The sequence below is a fragment of the Manihot esculenta genome, chromosome 9 (assembly GCF_001659605.2).
Source record: "Manihot esculenta cultivar AM560-2 chromosome 9, M.esculenta_v8, whole genome shotgun sequence".
NCBI classification, from domain to species: domain Eukaryota; kingdom Viridiplantae; phylum Streptophyta; class Magnoliopsida; order Malpighiales; family Euphorbiaceae; genus Manihot; species Manihot esculenta.
In genome coordinates, this window is record NC_035169.2 from 35,159,506 (window position 1) to 35,174,518 (window position 15,013).

The window sequence follows — 15,013 nt, forward strand, 5'->3', positions numbered from 1 at the left end:
TTCCAGAAATAGTAATAAAAAATGGTGTCTGCATTTAGAAATTAATTTTAAGCAACATTTCTTTTGTTCTTCTTTTATGGTTTCTAATTTCTGAAAATTATTCATGCAAAAAAAATAATTTGAAGAACAATAAAAAAAATAAATAAATGGTCCAAGTTCATATAATATTATCAAATTAATTAACCAACAACCACTTAAAATCAAGGAAAAGAAGGGAAAAAATATGATAAGAAAAATCAAGTTTAAATTCAAACATTAATAAAATAATATTAACCAATAATCACATATTAATGCAAAATTCACATAGAAACTCTCACATGCTTCTTTATTCCTTCTTCCAAGCATACAACAACAAAGAGAATCCACCGTTGCTTCCGCATGATCTGGTAGATGAAGAACATGAACTTCTCCCACAGTCACTACTCTCCTCTGCCCATTGCAACACGCTAGAGCACGACGGCGACGGCGAAAGAGACATCGCTGCTGGCGTCAATGTGTGCCCTACCGATGACAAACTCTTCCTTATCAACCTTTTTTCTGGTCCTACCATCTCCGGCCACACTCCGCCATCACCAACTTGGAAGACAAACACACCGTGACCATTACTGTTGCTAGCAGCGCCACCGCCATTGTTATTATTGCCGACCCAGTTGAAAACGTCCCAGAAGAATTCGACTTCCATGCCACCGACGAAAATTCTTTCATTTCCTCTGAATTTCCATGTCAATCTCTTTATGACGAGGCTTATTTGGCCGTCAACTTTTAGCATAAGCGTCCCTCCACTGCATTCTATTCTAAATTCATGTTTGGACCCCAAGAACTTAGCTCTTGATACGTAACTCTTACGTCCAAACACATGCTCCCTCCGAGACAACAGAATCGGCTGATGATCAGCTAGTTGCCGAGTCATGACCAACCCAGATCGCCGAGTCAAATCCGCGTAAAGATCACCAAGAAAGAATTCTACTTTCGCATTGCAGGCAATGGCAATGTAGAAACATGACTCCGGCTCAGCTGAGTTGTGAATGAACTCAGCTCGAGTGAAGTCCCAGTAAAGCTTGATTCTTTGGTAATGGTGGTGGGTCAAGTATATGGATTTGGAGCCTGGCCTGTTTCTAAAGAAGGAGAAGGTTGATGGGTGAAGAGAGATGGTGATGGAGAAAGAATCTGCAGCATAAATAGTTAGGGAATGAGAAAAGAGAGTTTTTGACCAAGTGAGTGTGAGATAGGTTGGAGAGTTGCAGAGTTGAGTTTGATATATGCATGTAATGAGACTTTGAGGCACTTGAGAACCACTTGAGAGTGTGTTGGGGTGGCTGAAACATGCTGGGATCATGATGTTCAATCTTGTGCCCTTGGACAAACCATTCAGCTATGAACTTTGGGGGAAGCTCGTATTGTTGAATTGGGTTGATGGGTTTGCTTGGATTTTGTAGCTTGGTGGGGAAGATGGATTGTGATGAGATGGAAGACTGACTAGGAGATATAATGGTATATATGCAAATAGCAAAAAGAATGATGAAAGAAGCAGGGGCTGCATGATAGCAATGATTCAGTAATTCAGTGGTAGTTTATTATTGGAGTTGGCTTTCCTTGATTTGCGCCTTTGAAAGGGCTTTTTAAATCTATTTGTTATCTAAAAGAAATGAGCTGGGTTGCACTCTCAGTCTGTCATGCCAATTTATTTTATATTTTTCCTTTTTCTTTTAATGCTTTGAAAAGGTCATTTCCTTTTTATATTCCTTCTTTTCCCTTTTGCCATCTCAAAAGGGTAAATGAGGATGGGGCCATCAGAAAATGGTTAGTCCAACCACTTTGCCCTGCCCTCTCTTCACTTCACTTCACTTCACTTCAACCCATCAGTGGGTTTGGATTCAGCAGCAGCAAGTCTCAATTTTTGAGTGATTTTAAAATAGTGAAGAGCTAATAAATTTTATAAAAAAAAAGTAATAACTTGATAGTAATTCACTCCTATTTTAAAGATAAGAAATTAAGAGCATACACTCTTTCCAGCTTTCAATTGTTTATTCCTTGAGTCTAAAAGTCTGATGCTTTCTTTTCTTATAAATGATGGATTCTTATAGTTTATGAAGTGGAGCAACAGTGTTTGCTTCTTTAGTTTCATCATCATCATAAGTGGTGCCTTTTTCTTTTTCTTTTCTAACTACTTCTCCATTGAATTATCCATATATAATTAATTAGCCAATAAGTGTTTGAGCATAAATGAGCTTAGTATTCTACATAAACAACTCATACACATGATACATCTAAATCACTTCAATGTTAAGTGTGAACTTTTGTCTTCAATTGTGTGAAAAATGCATGAGCATGAACAATGAGCAAATATTTATATATCTCATAATTCTGAGGTTTTAAGGGCTTACGGGATGGCAATCCACGTCGTGGATGAGTGTAAAGTTATGGAAAGTAAATGAGGGTAGAAGCAGAGTTGGGTGGATCGCTATATCAATGTTAAAGTGTACTTTTCGATTGGCTTATTAATGATAAATAGTTTACTTATTTAATGCTGAATCGGCTAAATAAAGAATATTTCGGATACACACTACATCAAGACTGCCAATATGTGTATTTAAAAATTTCATATGATTGTCTCAGAAGATAGAGTTTGAGCATTTTAATCTCAACCACTATAGTGGTCGGACTATATATATATATAGACTCGTCCTTAATTCTAAATATTGAAGTTTTGAATATTTTCTACATCTATTTCAATACCTATTTACCAATCATTTTGAATAAAGTGCATGTATATAATTTGAAAAGATATAAATTTTATAAGTTATCAACATCTATCTAAAATCTATTTGTACACAATTTTTTTTTTTAGTATATTTGGCCTTAAGCTCTGGAAATAATTCAGAAATCATTGAATTAACTTGTTGGTTTAATATTAAAAAACTATTATTTCCAACAATTCCCATGTTTGCATCCAAGAATTGAGAATAATGTTCCTCAGGTGCTCCAATAAAGTAAGTAAATCCAAATTTCATCTTTTTAAATACTTTTTAATAAATTTTGAGAGTGAAAGTGGATGCTTCATTATTAATTTAATTTTGCAGTAGATGTTTCCTTCTTTTCTTTTATGTTCTCCTTTAATTTTCTCAATCCATCTCTATATATCTTTATGGTATGTGCTATATATTCTAAACAATTCTTTATTGTTTGATAAAACACCACAAAGAAAAGTTTGGTGCTTTTCTTCTTTTCCTTTTTAAAAGCCAATCATTACATTCTCATCATTAATTGTAATAAGATTTATAGTAAAATCCATCATATATATATCAACTATTAAAATAAAATTATTAGCTATTTTACTGGGTTCATTTCTTGGCATATTCATGCTGGACAGCCTTCATGAGCAAGCTTTCAGGATCAAGAACCATAAGGACAGGAGAGTTACCAATCCCACGAGCCATGGCGAACATAATCTCCTCCATCAATGACCTAAACTCTTTAGGATCAATACTCCCATTTTTATTCTCATCAAATCTTTCAAAAATGGAATCGCAAAGATTACCCATCTCTTGTTTTGTCTGAGTCATGAACTTGCAAATTCCTGCACAAAGCTCATCACGTGAAATTTCTCCATCGCCATTAGTGTCGAGCATTTCAAAGCATTCTTTCACGGACGTTTCAAATGCTTGCTTATCTTCTACAAATTCCGTCACCGTTGGTCCATTCACCACTGCCAAAGCCATTGTTTAATCTGTGATTAGCTTCTTGTTCTGCTCTTTGGTGTTGGTCTACGTTATTGATTACGTGCATGTAATTAAGCATTTTGCATGGTCCCATGTTTAAGGGTTACCACTCAAATGGTTGATGAGGCTTTATTCTAGCTACTTCTAGATATTAGAGATGAACCTTAGTTATGAATCCTTGGACAATTTCTAGCTAAGTGGCTTCTTAATCTCCAATTAATTTAATTTTTATTTTGAGTCCTTGTATTTTGTTAGAATGCACAAATTAGTTTATAATTTTTAATAATTCAATCAACGCTACATGATTTTAGCGATGGATATAAATTTCAGTCGCAAAATTTAACAATGAGGGTATAAAAACGGAATTTAACCTGTGCACAAATCAGTAAACAGATGCTTTTTTATAAAAATAAAAAAAAAGTCCTTGAATGATTAAAATTTTCCATTGCAAAAGTCTATGTAAAGTATTTTGTAACAAAATAACTTATTTTTTATTATTTAATTTTAATTTAAAAAATTAAATATATTAATAAATTTATGCATAAAAATTTTAATAAGATTTTTAAAACATACAAATAATTAATCTTTCAAAACAATTAATTTTTTTAAATTACTTAATTTTTCTTTTAATTAGAAAAATATTTTTTATTAATTATTTTTTTTTTTACTCAAACATTAAAAAATATAAAAAAATATGTTTGTAAAAGACATTTTATGAAACAAATGAAATTTAATAGTAAATATGAAATATTTTAATATTAAGGCTCTGTTTGTTTTCTGAAAAATAGTTTTTAAAAAATTATTTTTCACATTCTTTAATCAATAAAAATATTTTTTTATCAATAGAAAAATTAAAATGACTTCTTTTTCAAAAAAAAAAATCGCACTTTGAATATATTATTAAAATTTCTATATATAAATTTATTAATATATATATTAGGATTTAACAATAAAAAATAAATTATTTTATTAATATTACTGAGATTAGATTGATGATGTAACCGGAATAAAATTGTACGGTAATTAATTGTAATTAATTAGAATCTAAAAAGAGAGAATGTGAGGTGGTCCGACGCTGAAATCAGTATTTTAAAAAGTATGAATTGCTTAGATTTTACTTATATGATCCTTCTATTTTTTATATTATAAAAAAATATCGATAAATATAGAATTTTTTAATAATTCGACAACAGTATAATCGATTGTTTGGTAAGAGATATTATCGAATAATAAATTGGTAATCTCATAATTACAAATATAATAAGTATACGTTAAATTGTGCATGTTAATAGTAATTTCGTGCCAAAATTCACTCGATTAAGAGAAAAGCGAGTTTTAATAATATGGTGTTTAAATTTTTTTTAAATAAATTATATTTCTTATTAAGTAAATTTATAACCATTCATGATTTATTTTAAGTAATAATTTGATAATATTACTTATTAAAAAATATTTTTTAAATATAAATGTTTAGCCATTTTACCAGTTGAATTTGAACTCAATCAATCTAAAATGACATGTAATTTATTAATTGATATAACAATATTTAAAATTTAATTATGAAATTATAAAAACAATTAAATTCCATTTTTATTAGATCTTCATTTATGGATTTATTATTTTCATTCTCTTACAAGTATATTTTGCTTCACAGTGATTTTATTACTAGTATTAATATATATATATATATATATATATATATATATATATATATATATTGCATCAAGTTAGGCTTGCTAGCAGAGTCTTTTTAATAGCCCAAGCTCAACCCATTTGAATACTTTCGAGGATTTTGGGTCTGATTCAAATTCAGAGCTCAGTGATTAAGCTATGTAGAGATAGCAAATGAATCGGAGTGAATGAACTTGAATTCGAGCTATCTGAATTATTTTAAGTTGTATTTAGAAAACAAAATATATATTAAATCAAATTTGAGTCACTTTCTCAACTGTAAAATAGTTTTTTAATATATATATATATTGAGGATAAATTAATAAATAAATTTTAATTTAAAAAAATCTAATATTCAGAATGTAATAAAAATAAATTGATTTTTATAAGATTGAATGAGTACCTTAAAAAAAAATCTAAATGGGAATAATTGTTTGTTCGGTAACTTGGGAGGGCGAAAGAGACCCAACTCCTAAACGGTTAGGCGCACCGTACACCGATGCATAGGATCCCTCCTCTCTTACCTATGCGTCCATGCCGAGGCCAGCCCCAACTCCGAAACAATCCACATGTCCAATAAATTATTTTATTTTTAGAATTTAGTAACATTATTTTTTTATTTTCTTTTATCTTCACCATTCGGCAAAATTCAAATTATTTTTAAGATTATGAAATATATTTTTAATATATTAATTATTATTATTATTAATATTATTAACCCATGTTTTAATTATAAAATTTCAAATAATTAAATTATTTTTTAAATCACATTTTAAATGATTTATTAGCCTTCTTAATCTCAATTCTAAATAAAACTTAAAACCAATAAAAACAAATTTCACATCAAGAATTCAGACCCTACACTTGATGTTCTTAAAATAGTAATACAAAAAAAATTAAATTTCTCAAATTTTAAATTAAAAAAAAACATAACTCAATTATTAATAATCAAAGCATTTTTATTTTTATTTTTATTTTTATCTATTATACGAAAATAAAGTCCCAATCAATAACAAAAAAGATTGCATTTTTAGATTTATACTGATTAAAATAAATAAAAAGAAAAAAGATTAAAAATGAAATAAATAATTAGATGATGTTAATCAAGGCACATGTCAGATACTTGGAAGTTTAAATTTATATCTCACACATCATTAATTATTAATAAATCCCTACGATTGTTTGCTTTTAAATAAAATTCTTTTAATCACAGGGGTCTATGGTATATTTTGTTTTCTTTTAGGTTTGCTGCATCTTACTTATAGGCCTAGTCTTCAGGAAATAAATAGTATTATTAAAAGAACAAATTTTAATTAATCAAAGTTTTTTTTTTGGCAGAATTAATCAAGGAATTGGGTTTTGGAGTTTATGATTTTTGCATACTTTGATCTTAATTTAAGCGACTACAGAATCCAACAGTCAAACGAGGAAAATTTATATGGGCATGTTATTTTAAATAATAATAATAATAAAAGAAGTCAAACTAGGAAAATCAAATAATCGATACCTTTGTTCCTGTTACGCATTGCCCATCATGGAAGGAAAATCAGTTTATTATTGTAAATTAATTTATTTAAAATAATAATAAGATTTGTTAAGAATATATTTGATTTTTCTGAAAGATCAAAAAGTAGAGATTTTCATGTAAAAAGAAGAACAATAGTGAAATAAAAATGTCCAAACACGTGCTAAAGTTATATTAAAATAAATATTCTGAAATCTAAAAAAATAAAATGTACAGTAAGTGTATAAATTTGATTATGGAAGGAGGTGTTTCTTCCTTTTTATTCTTTTTCATTTTATCTGCTAATAATGTCTAATTATTTTTCTGCTGTATAAGTTTGGTTATAGAAAACGTTTTTTCCTTTTTATCTCTTTTCCTATTGTCTATTAGTGACATTTAATTATTTTTCTACTACAATGTCGCATGTCTTTTATCACATAGACATGAACACATAAAAACGTTAGATCCCTTTCCACGCTAGACGGTTATTTAATTCATTCGGCGTGTATACGGATAGGGCTGTGAAGTAATCGGATCAATAATTTTTCCTCACGTCATATCACCGGATTGAATTATTTTTTATTGGATCCGTACTTATGATTGATTCGGTCTGCTCCATATATCTGAAATAAAATTTACGGTGTTAGATCGGTCTATTTAAAAATGATCTAATAAATTTTAAAATTACATTTTTCTTTAAAATTCAATTTTGTTTCATGCGTAAAAAGCGCGACGATCATAAATATCAAAATTAAATTTTGAATTGATATTGTGGTAAAATAAAATTGTTATAGCCAAAGTATATGTAGTAAAGTTTTTTTTTTTTTTTTTTTTTTAATATTGTCGTAACGGTTTTCCTTCATTTTGCGGTCCCTTAATATAATTTTGGTAAAAAAAATTGAGACGAAACGGCAGCAAAAGATGCGTAGATGAGAGGAGGTGAGGGGTGGGCAGGTGCATGTGAAGGTCAAGTGTGTGGAGTGATGAGTGTGCCCTAACCTCCAAACTGGTTACGTGGGTGGTGGGCTGTGTTAGTTCATATTGCTGGCTCTATAGGAACATCTATTTTTGTCTTATTCTTTCATCAATTTCAGCATATTCCGTAGTACTTCATCACCCAAACCCAACAAAATTTCATGCACATCTTCATATTGCTTGCCAAACTATTCATGGAGATATGGGGACACCATTGTCATAATTATTTATTATGGTATTTAATTTAAAATAAAATAATCGAATGGAATGTAATTAATTAAAAGTTTTAATTTAATTTAATTTTTTTAATTTAATTTAATTTTTTAAAAATTTCATTTATACTAATTCAATTTAATTTAAATTACCGATAAAATCTTATTAATTAAAATTAATCTAATTAATTAATTTAAATGGTATTATTAATTAAATAAATTTACTCTCACATTCATTCTTTTGAAAATTTCACATTTTTTATTTTTATAAAAAATAATTTATGAATATTAAGAAAACTCATGTTAATAATATTTATGTATAAAATGTGGAATCTTATTGATAAGATTTTCAATTTCTTTAAAAAAGATAAAGTAATAATTTTCTGTTTTATCACAAAAATATTTTAATTAATTATTTTTTTGAATATTTTAAATGTAAAAAAAATTATTGAAAAAGCAATTTTGCAAAATATTTAAAACTTAAAAATTAATGTGATATTAAAAATACATTAATGTTGAAACTTGTAACTTCTCTTACAATTAATTTCAGTTTCAAGTCACCATAATCATAACCACACTTGGATTTAAATTAAGTAAAATTAGGTTTGAGAAAAAAAATATTTATTTCACATTCAATTGTGCTTTAATTTCACTAATTAAATATTTTATAGGTGAGGCTTCTTAGTATTTAATGTAATTCTTTGTCTAATATTAAAAAATATATTATAATATAAAATATATTTTTTTTAAATAAAAATTGATGGAGTAAAATTGAAACCTGTCAGATTTACTCAGATATACTTATAAGTATAGTAAGTCTGTAAATGCATATAAAAAAAATATTTACCGAGTAATTCAAGAGACAATAATTCTAAAATTCAAAGTTTGAAATGAAAATAATAATAAAAGGAAAAAAAAGCCTACTATATATGCCTTTAAGCTAAAAACTGAAAAATTCAATAAAAAACTAATTTTCTTTTATTGTTATTATGGTATGGCTTAACATTTTTGTAAATATTTTTAATATTTTATTTTTAATTTAGTTAAAAACACATTAAATAATAAAAATTGAAGGGTATTTAATTTTCTATTGGATTAATTTTTAGTATGTATAATTCACAAATCCTTTGAAAGAAATATTAAAAAAACTTCTCTATCACACCAAATTGATTCTTCTGTTTTTACCTAACATCAAACTATTTCCTCAAGGAAATTAAAATTAAAAAAAAAATGGATTTTTTTAATCCCAAAAATAATATAGCATTTTATTAAAGAATCTGAATTTTTTTTATAATATATAATATTGATATTTCTTTATGTTTTAAGTAGGTATATTTTATAGTTTATTTGTGCTTTAAAATTTGCAATTATTATATTATAATTTTTTTTTAAATTTTCATGATAATCTAAAGCAAAATTGTGAAATTTAAAATGAGGAAGAAAGCTATTTTTTTTATAAAAAAATTAGTTATTTTATTAATATATTGTAAATATGATCCACATTACATTTGAGAATCAAGCTCAAGTGGGTTCCATTTTGTGAATTATTTTTTTTTTCTTCCTCTTTTTACGAAAAAAAAAAAAATTATGCAGGCAAGGCTTTTCACAGAAGAAGAGAGAAAATGGCCCACCTCTCTTTCAATCTAAATCTTAATCTCTCTCTCTCTTTCTCTTGAATTTGTCATGTTGTTCTCTCATGGGGTGGGTGGCTCTGTAAGTATCCTCTCTTAAAATGTGGCAAACAAATGCAAAACTCTGTCCTGTAACTCTTTTTTCTCTTCTCTCTTTCTCTCTCATGGAAATTATTGATTATTTCTCCTCTCCCTTTCCTGAAAAAGCCATGGAAAAGTAATATTTTTGTGACAAAGAAATCATCTTTTGATTGCATTTCTTACTCTGACTCATACACAGGAGAGAAAAACTAAAAGGGGATCCTAAATTTGCAATAAAGAGGGAAAACTGCCACTCAATATTCATAGAGAAAGCTTTGAAGAATGAATGGTCTCTCACATCTTCAGCCAGATTACTCTGAGTTTGTTGAAGTTGATCCAACTGGAAGATATGGCAGAGTATGTAGTGGAAACTTGGCCTCTCTCTCTCTCTCTCTCTCTCTGCTTCTCTTTTCTTGAGTTTTGGGTTTGATTATGGAGTATCATTTTTTTCTTTTCTGCAGTACAATGAAATTCTTGGCAGAGGAGCTTCAAAGACAGTGTATGCATCCAAATTATTCCCTTTCATTTAGCTGCTTGAATGTCATTTCATATTCTTCCTTCTTCTTTTGCTTTCCCCTTTTTCTTTGTTGGTTTTTGATATCTTTGCAAAACTTGGGCATTTTTGGATCTTTATGTGAGTTTTATCTAATGGTTAAGATATTGATTTGCAAGTTATCGGATGTTGGATTGATGCAGTTATAGAGCATTTGATGAGTATGAAGGGATTGAAGTTGCTTGGAACCAGGTCAAGCTCTATGATTTCCTGCAAAGCCCTGAAGATCTTGAAAGGCTTTACTGTGAGATTCATCTCCTCAAGACATTGAAGCATAAAAACATAATGAAATTTTATACTTCTTGGGTTGATACTGCAAACAGGAACATCAACTTTGTGACTGAAATGTTCACTTCTGGGACTTTGAGACAGTAAGAATTGCCAAAAATCTAATGATTCCAAATCCCTTGTTTTTGATTTCCTATCTCTTCTATTATTTATCATTTTAAGTGGGTTCTCTTGCTTTTTTGGCCTTTTTTAGGTACCGGCTAAAGCACAGGAGAGTTAACATTAGAGCAGTGAAGCATTGGTGTAGGCAGATCTTGAGAGGACTTCTTTATCTCCATAGCCATGACCCCCCTGTGATCCATAGAGATCTAAAATGTGACAACATCTTTGTCAATGGCAATCAAGGGGAAGTGAAGATTGGAGATCTTGGCCTTGCTGCTATTCTTCGAAAATCACATGCTGCTCACTGTGTTGGTATGCTCAATTGACAAGTTCTATGAAATCCCTTTATCCATCCCTATAACTAGAGCTGAATGAAATCAATTTTTTTCTCAAGTAATGTTTATATAGTGTTTTTTTTTTCTTCTTCTCTGGGCCTCTTCAGGGACACCAGAGTTTATGGCCCCAGAAGTGTATGAAGAGGCATATAATGAGCTGGTGGATATTTATTCTTTTGGGATGTGCATTTTGGAAATGGTCACTTTTGAATATCCATATAGTGAATGCACTCATCCAGCTCAAATATATAAGAAAGTTATCTCTGTAAGATCCCCCTCTCTCTCTCCTTCTCTCTTTATGCTCTTGCTCTTGCTCGCTCGGAAATGATAGATTTGATCACCTACTTTATCATTTTAGGGCAGAAAACCTGATGCTTTGTATAAAGTGAAGGATCCAGAAGTAAGACAATTCGTGGAGAAATGCTTGGCAACTGTATCACTTAGGCTTTCAGCTAGAGAGTTGTTGAATGATCCATTTCTCCAAATTGATGACTGTGAATCCAATTTTAAACCTGTAGACTATGGGTCAGAATTCGATGGCATGAGTACTCTCATAAGGCAACCTTACCTTGAATTTCATGAAAATACTTATCCCTACAGTGGTGGATACTCAAATGGCTATAGCTATGAAGCTCAGGATGAATTAGAATATCATCCTGTTGAATTTGAACATAGTGGTATTGAACTTTTCAAGTATCATGATGAAGAACATTCTGCAAATGTTGACATAAGTATAAAAGGGAAGAGGCAAGATGATGGTGGAATCTTTTTAAGGCTCCGGATTACAGATAGAGATGGTTAGCAAACTTCTTTTCTTTTTTCTCTAATCATTTCTGTACATTTGTAACCTTCTTGTCTTCCATAGTGAATGTTCAACCTGGTACTTTATTATCTCCTCGCAGGGCGCATTCGAAACATATATTTCCCTTTCGACATTGAAACAGACACTGCGTTGAGTGTGGCCACTGAAATGGTTGCGGAACTAGATATTACTGATCAAGATGTGACCAAAATTGCAGATATGATTGATGGGGAAATTGCTTCATTGGTTCCAGAATGGAGGCCAGGGCCAGGCATAGAGGAAACGCCTCGCTTTGCAAATCAAACCTTCTGTCATAATTGTGCTTCCAATCGTACTTCTAATGGTTCACTTGTAGACTTTCTATCAAATAATCCATGTTGTAGAAATGGATGTGCTTCCATGCATGGCCGATTCGAAGAGATAACATTCCAGGCTGATGAACCTGAGCATCATCTGTCAGAAAATGCTCCAAACCTACTGAGCCATTCTGACTCCTTGCAGTATCAGGAAATTTGGGGTCAACATGAAAGCCGTGAACTTACTCCAGTGGGCTCTGGAAGAAGCCATTCAGATGAAGAATATGAAAGAACTGATCAATCAATCTCAACCAAGGATGAGAATAATGTAAAGATGGAAAATGACTTTCAATCTGGTGCAGGACCTCTACACTTAAGTTTTGGTTCGCTTTCCTTGTGCAGTGACCTCTCAGACAGTAACGAGAACAAAGTCCAGCAAGAGTTAAGATGGCTTAAAGCAAAGTACCAAATCGAGTTGGGGAAACTTAGAGATCAACAATTAACAATCGTATCAAAATCTTCTTCTAGCAATATAGAATGCAAACAAGGTAATGGGATTTTTTCACCTGCAGTAACAAATTCATTTCAAGAAACTAGCAATGGGAATCTCTTCAAATCATTAGGCCATGAGAAGTTGTATGGTCCCACTTTGCACACTGATCTGAATAAGAGGGCCAGAAATTGCAGGGCAATCAAGGAATCCTCAAGAACAGGTGACATGGTCCCTGCCAAGAGTTTCTACAACAGCTCATTGCTTCCTCACTCACTTCACAGGACAACATCCCTCCCAGTTGATGCTGTTGATGTATAATATGTGTAAGAGACTTTTTTTTTTTAATTTTTTTTTTTCATTCTTTTGTAAGTCCTTACAACAGAGGCTTTATTACAACTGTTAACCAATCCACCATCAATGTGCTAATGCCCTACAAGCCAGCCCATGATCATGAACTCACTTGTGGTGATATGGGCATTAAGTAATTATGATGAGAGATGCAAAGTCATGTAGAATCTCAAATGGAGATGTGATTCCATGTATATTATCCATTTTCCCACAAAAATAGTAAAATAGAGCAACAAGATGCTGTTAGAGATGTAGAAGAAAGATGAGTTGAGATCATGTAAGATCTTTAGATACAATGAATTGGTTGAGTAATCTGTGTATGCTACCTACTGGCTTTTGAACTACCAAGAAGGCTGGTTATTATTAGCTCTCAATCATTGGAACTTGCTGGGTTCCAGGTGTAATGGATCAAGCTGAATTAAAGTCCCATGTGCACATTCCGTTCACCTTACATCTGTCAAGGCCAGAGTACTATATGCCTTTCTTTTATATTTAAAATTTTTTGAAATGATTTTGGAGTGTAATTTTTTTTTAAATGTCTATTTCCATTTTGCATGTTTAATTGTCTTAAAGCAGAGTAGCATTAGCAGAAGATTCAAATGAAGTGAATGATTTGGTAATGCAAGCTATAGCTGGCCAATAAGAGGTTTACACTTGAGGACTTCTGCTAAGCCATGCTTCTGGTGGAGCCCACACATTTTTGCAACTATATTTCTAAAAAAAAAAATGTTATATCATTTAAATAATCTTATATTAATACCATGAATACAATCATTTTGTGATATAATTTTTTTTCAAAAAAGTAGTGAGCAGTAAATGCATATGGACCACAAAAGAATTATAGTAAATATGCCAGCTCAGCTGATATAGCCAATAGATGGGTTGCCCACATAAGCAGAATGGTTCCTTTAATAATGGTGGTCAGCAAAATGAGCTCAACTAGGCTGACTTTGATGTAGGCTTAAAAAAAAGGAAGAGTAATGAACCAAACCCTAACCTTACAAAATTGTTGGTACAAAGCTTGTACTCTTTGAAGTACTGGTATGCAATTGCATGCTCAAAACCCCACCCCCATCATTATTATTGTTGATAATAATGGTCAATCTACATGAAGACACTTGTATGCTTTGATGAGCTTCAATTGCAAAATATTTATAATAAATAAATAAATAAATAAATATATCCTCTTAGCCTTGCATTTTCCTAGATTTTTGTTAAAATTGTGAATGAAAAATAATTTTATCATAAGCCAAAATCATGAAGTCATACAACAAAAAGAAGTATATCCACATCCTTGACAATTTAGTCTAACAAGAAACCATGATGCAAGCCAATTTGCAGCCCCCATTGATCAATAATATCTTGGGGAATTCTGGATAAGCTGCTAATAAACAAACAATAAGAAAACAACAAGAAACAAAAGATTCACCATAACACAAGCATGCTTCTTGCTTCATGATTGAATAGGTGACTATGGAGGCCAGTTGAGTCCCAAGAGATAAGCATTACTATTAAGCTAATGCCTTCTAATATGTGATATAGAATCCACTTAAATGGCTATTGAGTGGGTGGATGAGGGGTTGGTTTAGAGAGAGAGATGGTAATTCTTTTGGAACGAAAAATTTATTTTTTAATTATAATTCTGAATGAATTATTTAAAATTTTTTTGTTTATATAAAATGAATTATGCTTTTGCTTTCTCATACCAATGATGTGATGATGATGAGGAATGGGAAGTTTTGCTTCTTTCTTTTTCTTTTTTCTTTTTTGTTTTATCATTTTTGTGACTACAGCCAAAGCAGAGGTACAAACAGTGGAAGACATGAATCTTAGAAAGGTGATCTTCTCTTTGCTATAATGGTGATTTATGATTTAATGTAAATCTAGATAAGCATGTTCCCCTGCAGCAACTACTTTTTCTAAGGAATGGTTTGAAAGCTTAGCATTCCCTTGTTGAATTCAAGACTTGGAAAAAAAAAGCTTTGAAAACCCAGAAAGAGAAA

General features: G+C 30.6%; 3 protein-coding genes across 3 annotated transcripts; 1 reads left to right on the plus strand and 2 right to left on the minus strand.

Moving 5' to 3' along the window:
• Positions 1–325: 325 nt before the first annotated feature.
• On the minus strand, positions 326–3,011 carry LOC110623330. Its single transcript, XM_021768245.1, has 3 exons — positions 2,921–3,011; positions 1,286–1,534; positions 326–1,167 (listed from the first exon to the last, which is right to left on the minus strand). Exons 1-3 carry the CDS (start codon positions 3,009–3,011, stop codon positions 326–328), a joined length of 1,182 nt encoding a protein of 393 aa, XP_021623937.1.
• A 330-nt stretch (positions 3,012–3,341) lies between these two features.
• Positions 3,342–3,741, minus strand: LOC110623331. The gene has a single exon (XM_021768246.2). It carries the CDS (start codon positions 3,717–3,719, stop codon positions 3,342–3,344), a length of 378 nt encoding a protein of 125 aa, XP_021623938.1. The 5' UTR covers positions 3,720–3,741.
• Positions 3,742–9,729: 5,988 nt separating this feature from the next.
• Positions 9,730–13,456, plus strand: LOC110623691 (probable serine/threonine-protein kinase WNK9). Its single transcript, XM_021768706.2, has 7 exons — positions 9,730–10,150; positions 10,255–10,292; positions 10,490–10,717; positions 10,828–11,048; positions 11,179–11,336; positions 11,430–11,868; positions 11,974–13,456. Exons 1-7 carry the CDS (start codon positions 10,076–10,078, stop codon positions 12,978–12,980), a joined length of 2,166 nt encoding a protein of 721 aa, XP_021624398.1. The 5' UTR covers positions 9,730–10,075; the 3' UTR covers positions 12,981–13,456.
• The last annotated feature ends 1,557 nt before the right edge of the window (positions 13,457–15,013 follow it).

Excerpts from the sequence above, each read along its gene's own strand:
- LOC110623330 (XM_021768245.1), bottom strand. The coding sequence starts at position 3,011 with ATGAAATTTGGATTTACTTACTTTATTGGAGCACCTGAGGAACATTAT. Across the intron at positions 1,535-2,920 it reads GGGAATTGTTGGAAATAATA|CCCCTGCTTCTTTCATCATT; the intron begins GTTTTTTAATAT and ends GCTATCATGCAG. Across the intron at positions 1,168-1,285 it reads CACTCTCAAGTGGTTCTCAA|ATTCTTTCTCCATCACCATC; the intron begins GTGCCTCAAAGT and ends TTTATGCTGCAG.
- LOC110623691 (XM_021768706.2), top strand. The coding sequence starts at position 10,076 with ATGAATGGTCTCTCACATCTTCAGCCAGATTACTCTGAGTTTGTTGAA. Across the intron at positions 10,293-10,489 it reads AGAGGAGCTTCAAAGACAGT|TTATAGAGCATTTGATGAGT; the intron begins GTATGCATCCAA and ends GGATTGATGCAG. Across the intron at positions 10,718-10,827 it reads ACTTCTGGGACTTTGAGACA|GTACCGGCTAAAGCACAGGA; the intron begins GTAAGAATTGCC and ends GGCCTTTTTTAG.
- LOC110623331 (XM_021768246.2), bottom strand. The coding sequence starts at position 3,719 with ATGGCTTTGGCAGTGGTGAATGGACCAACGGTGACGGAATTTGTAGAA.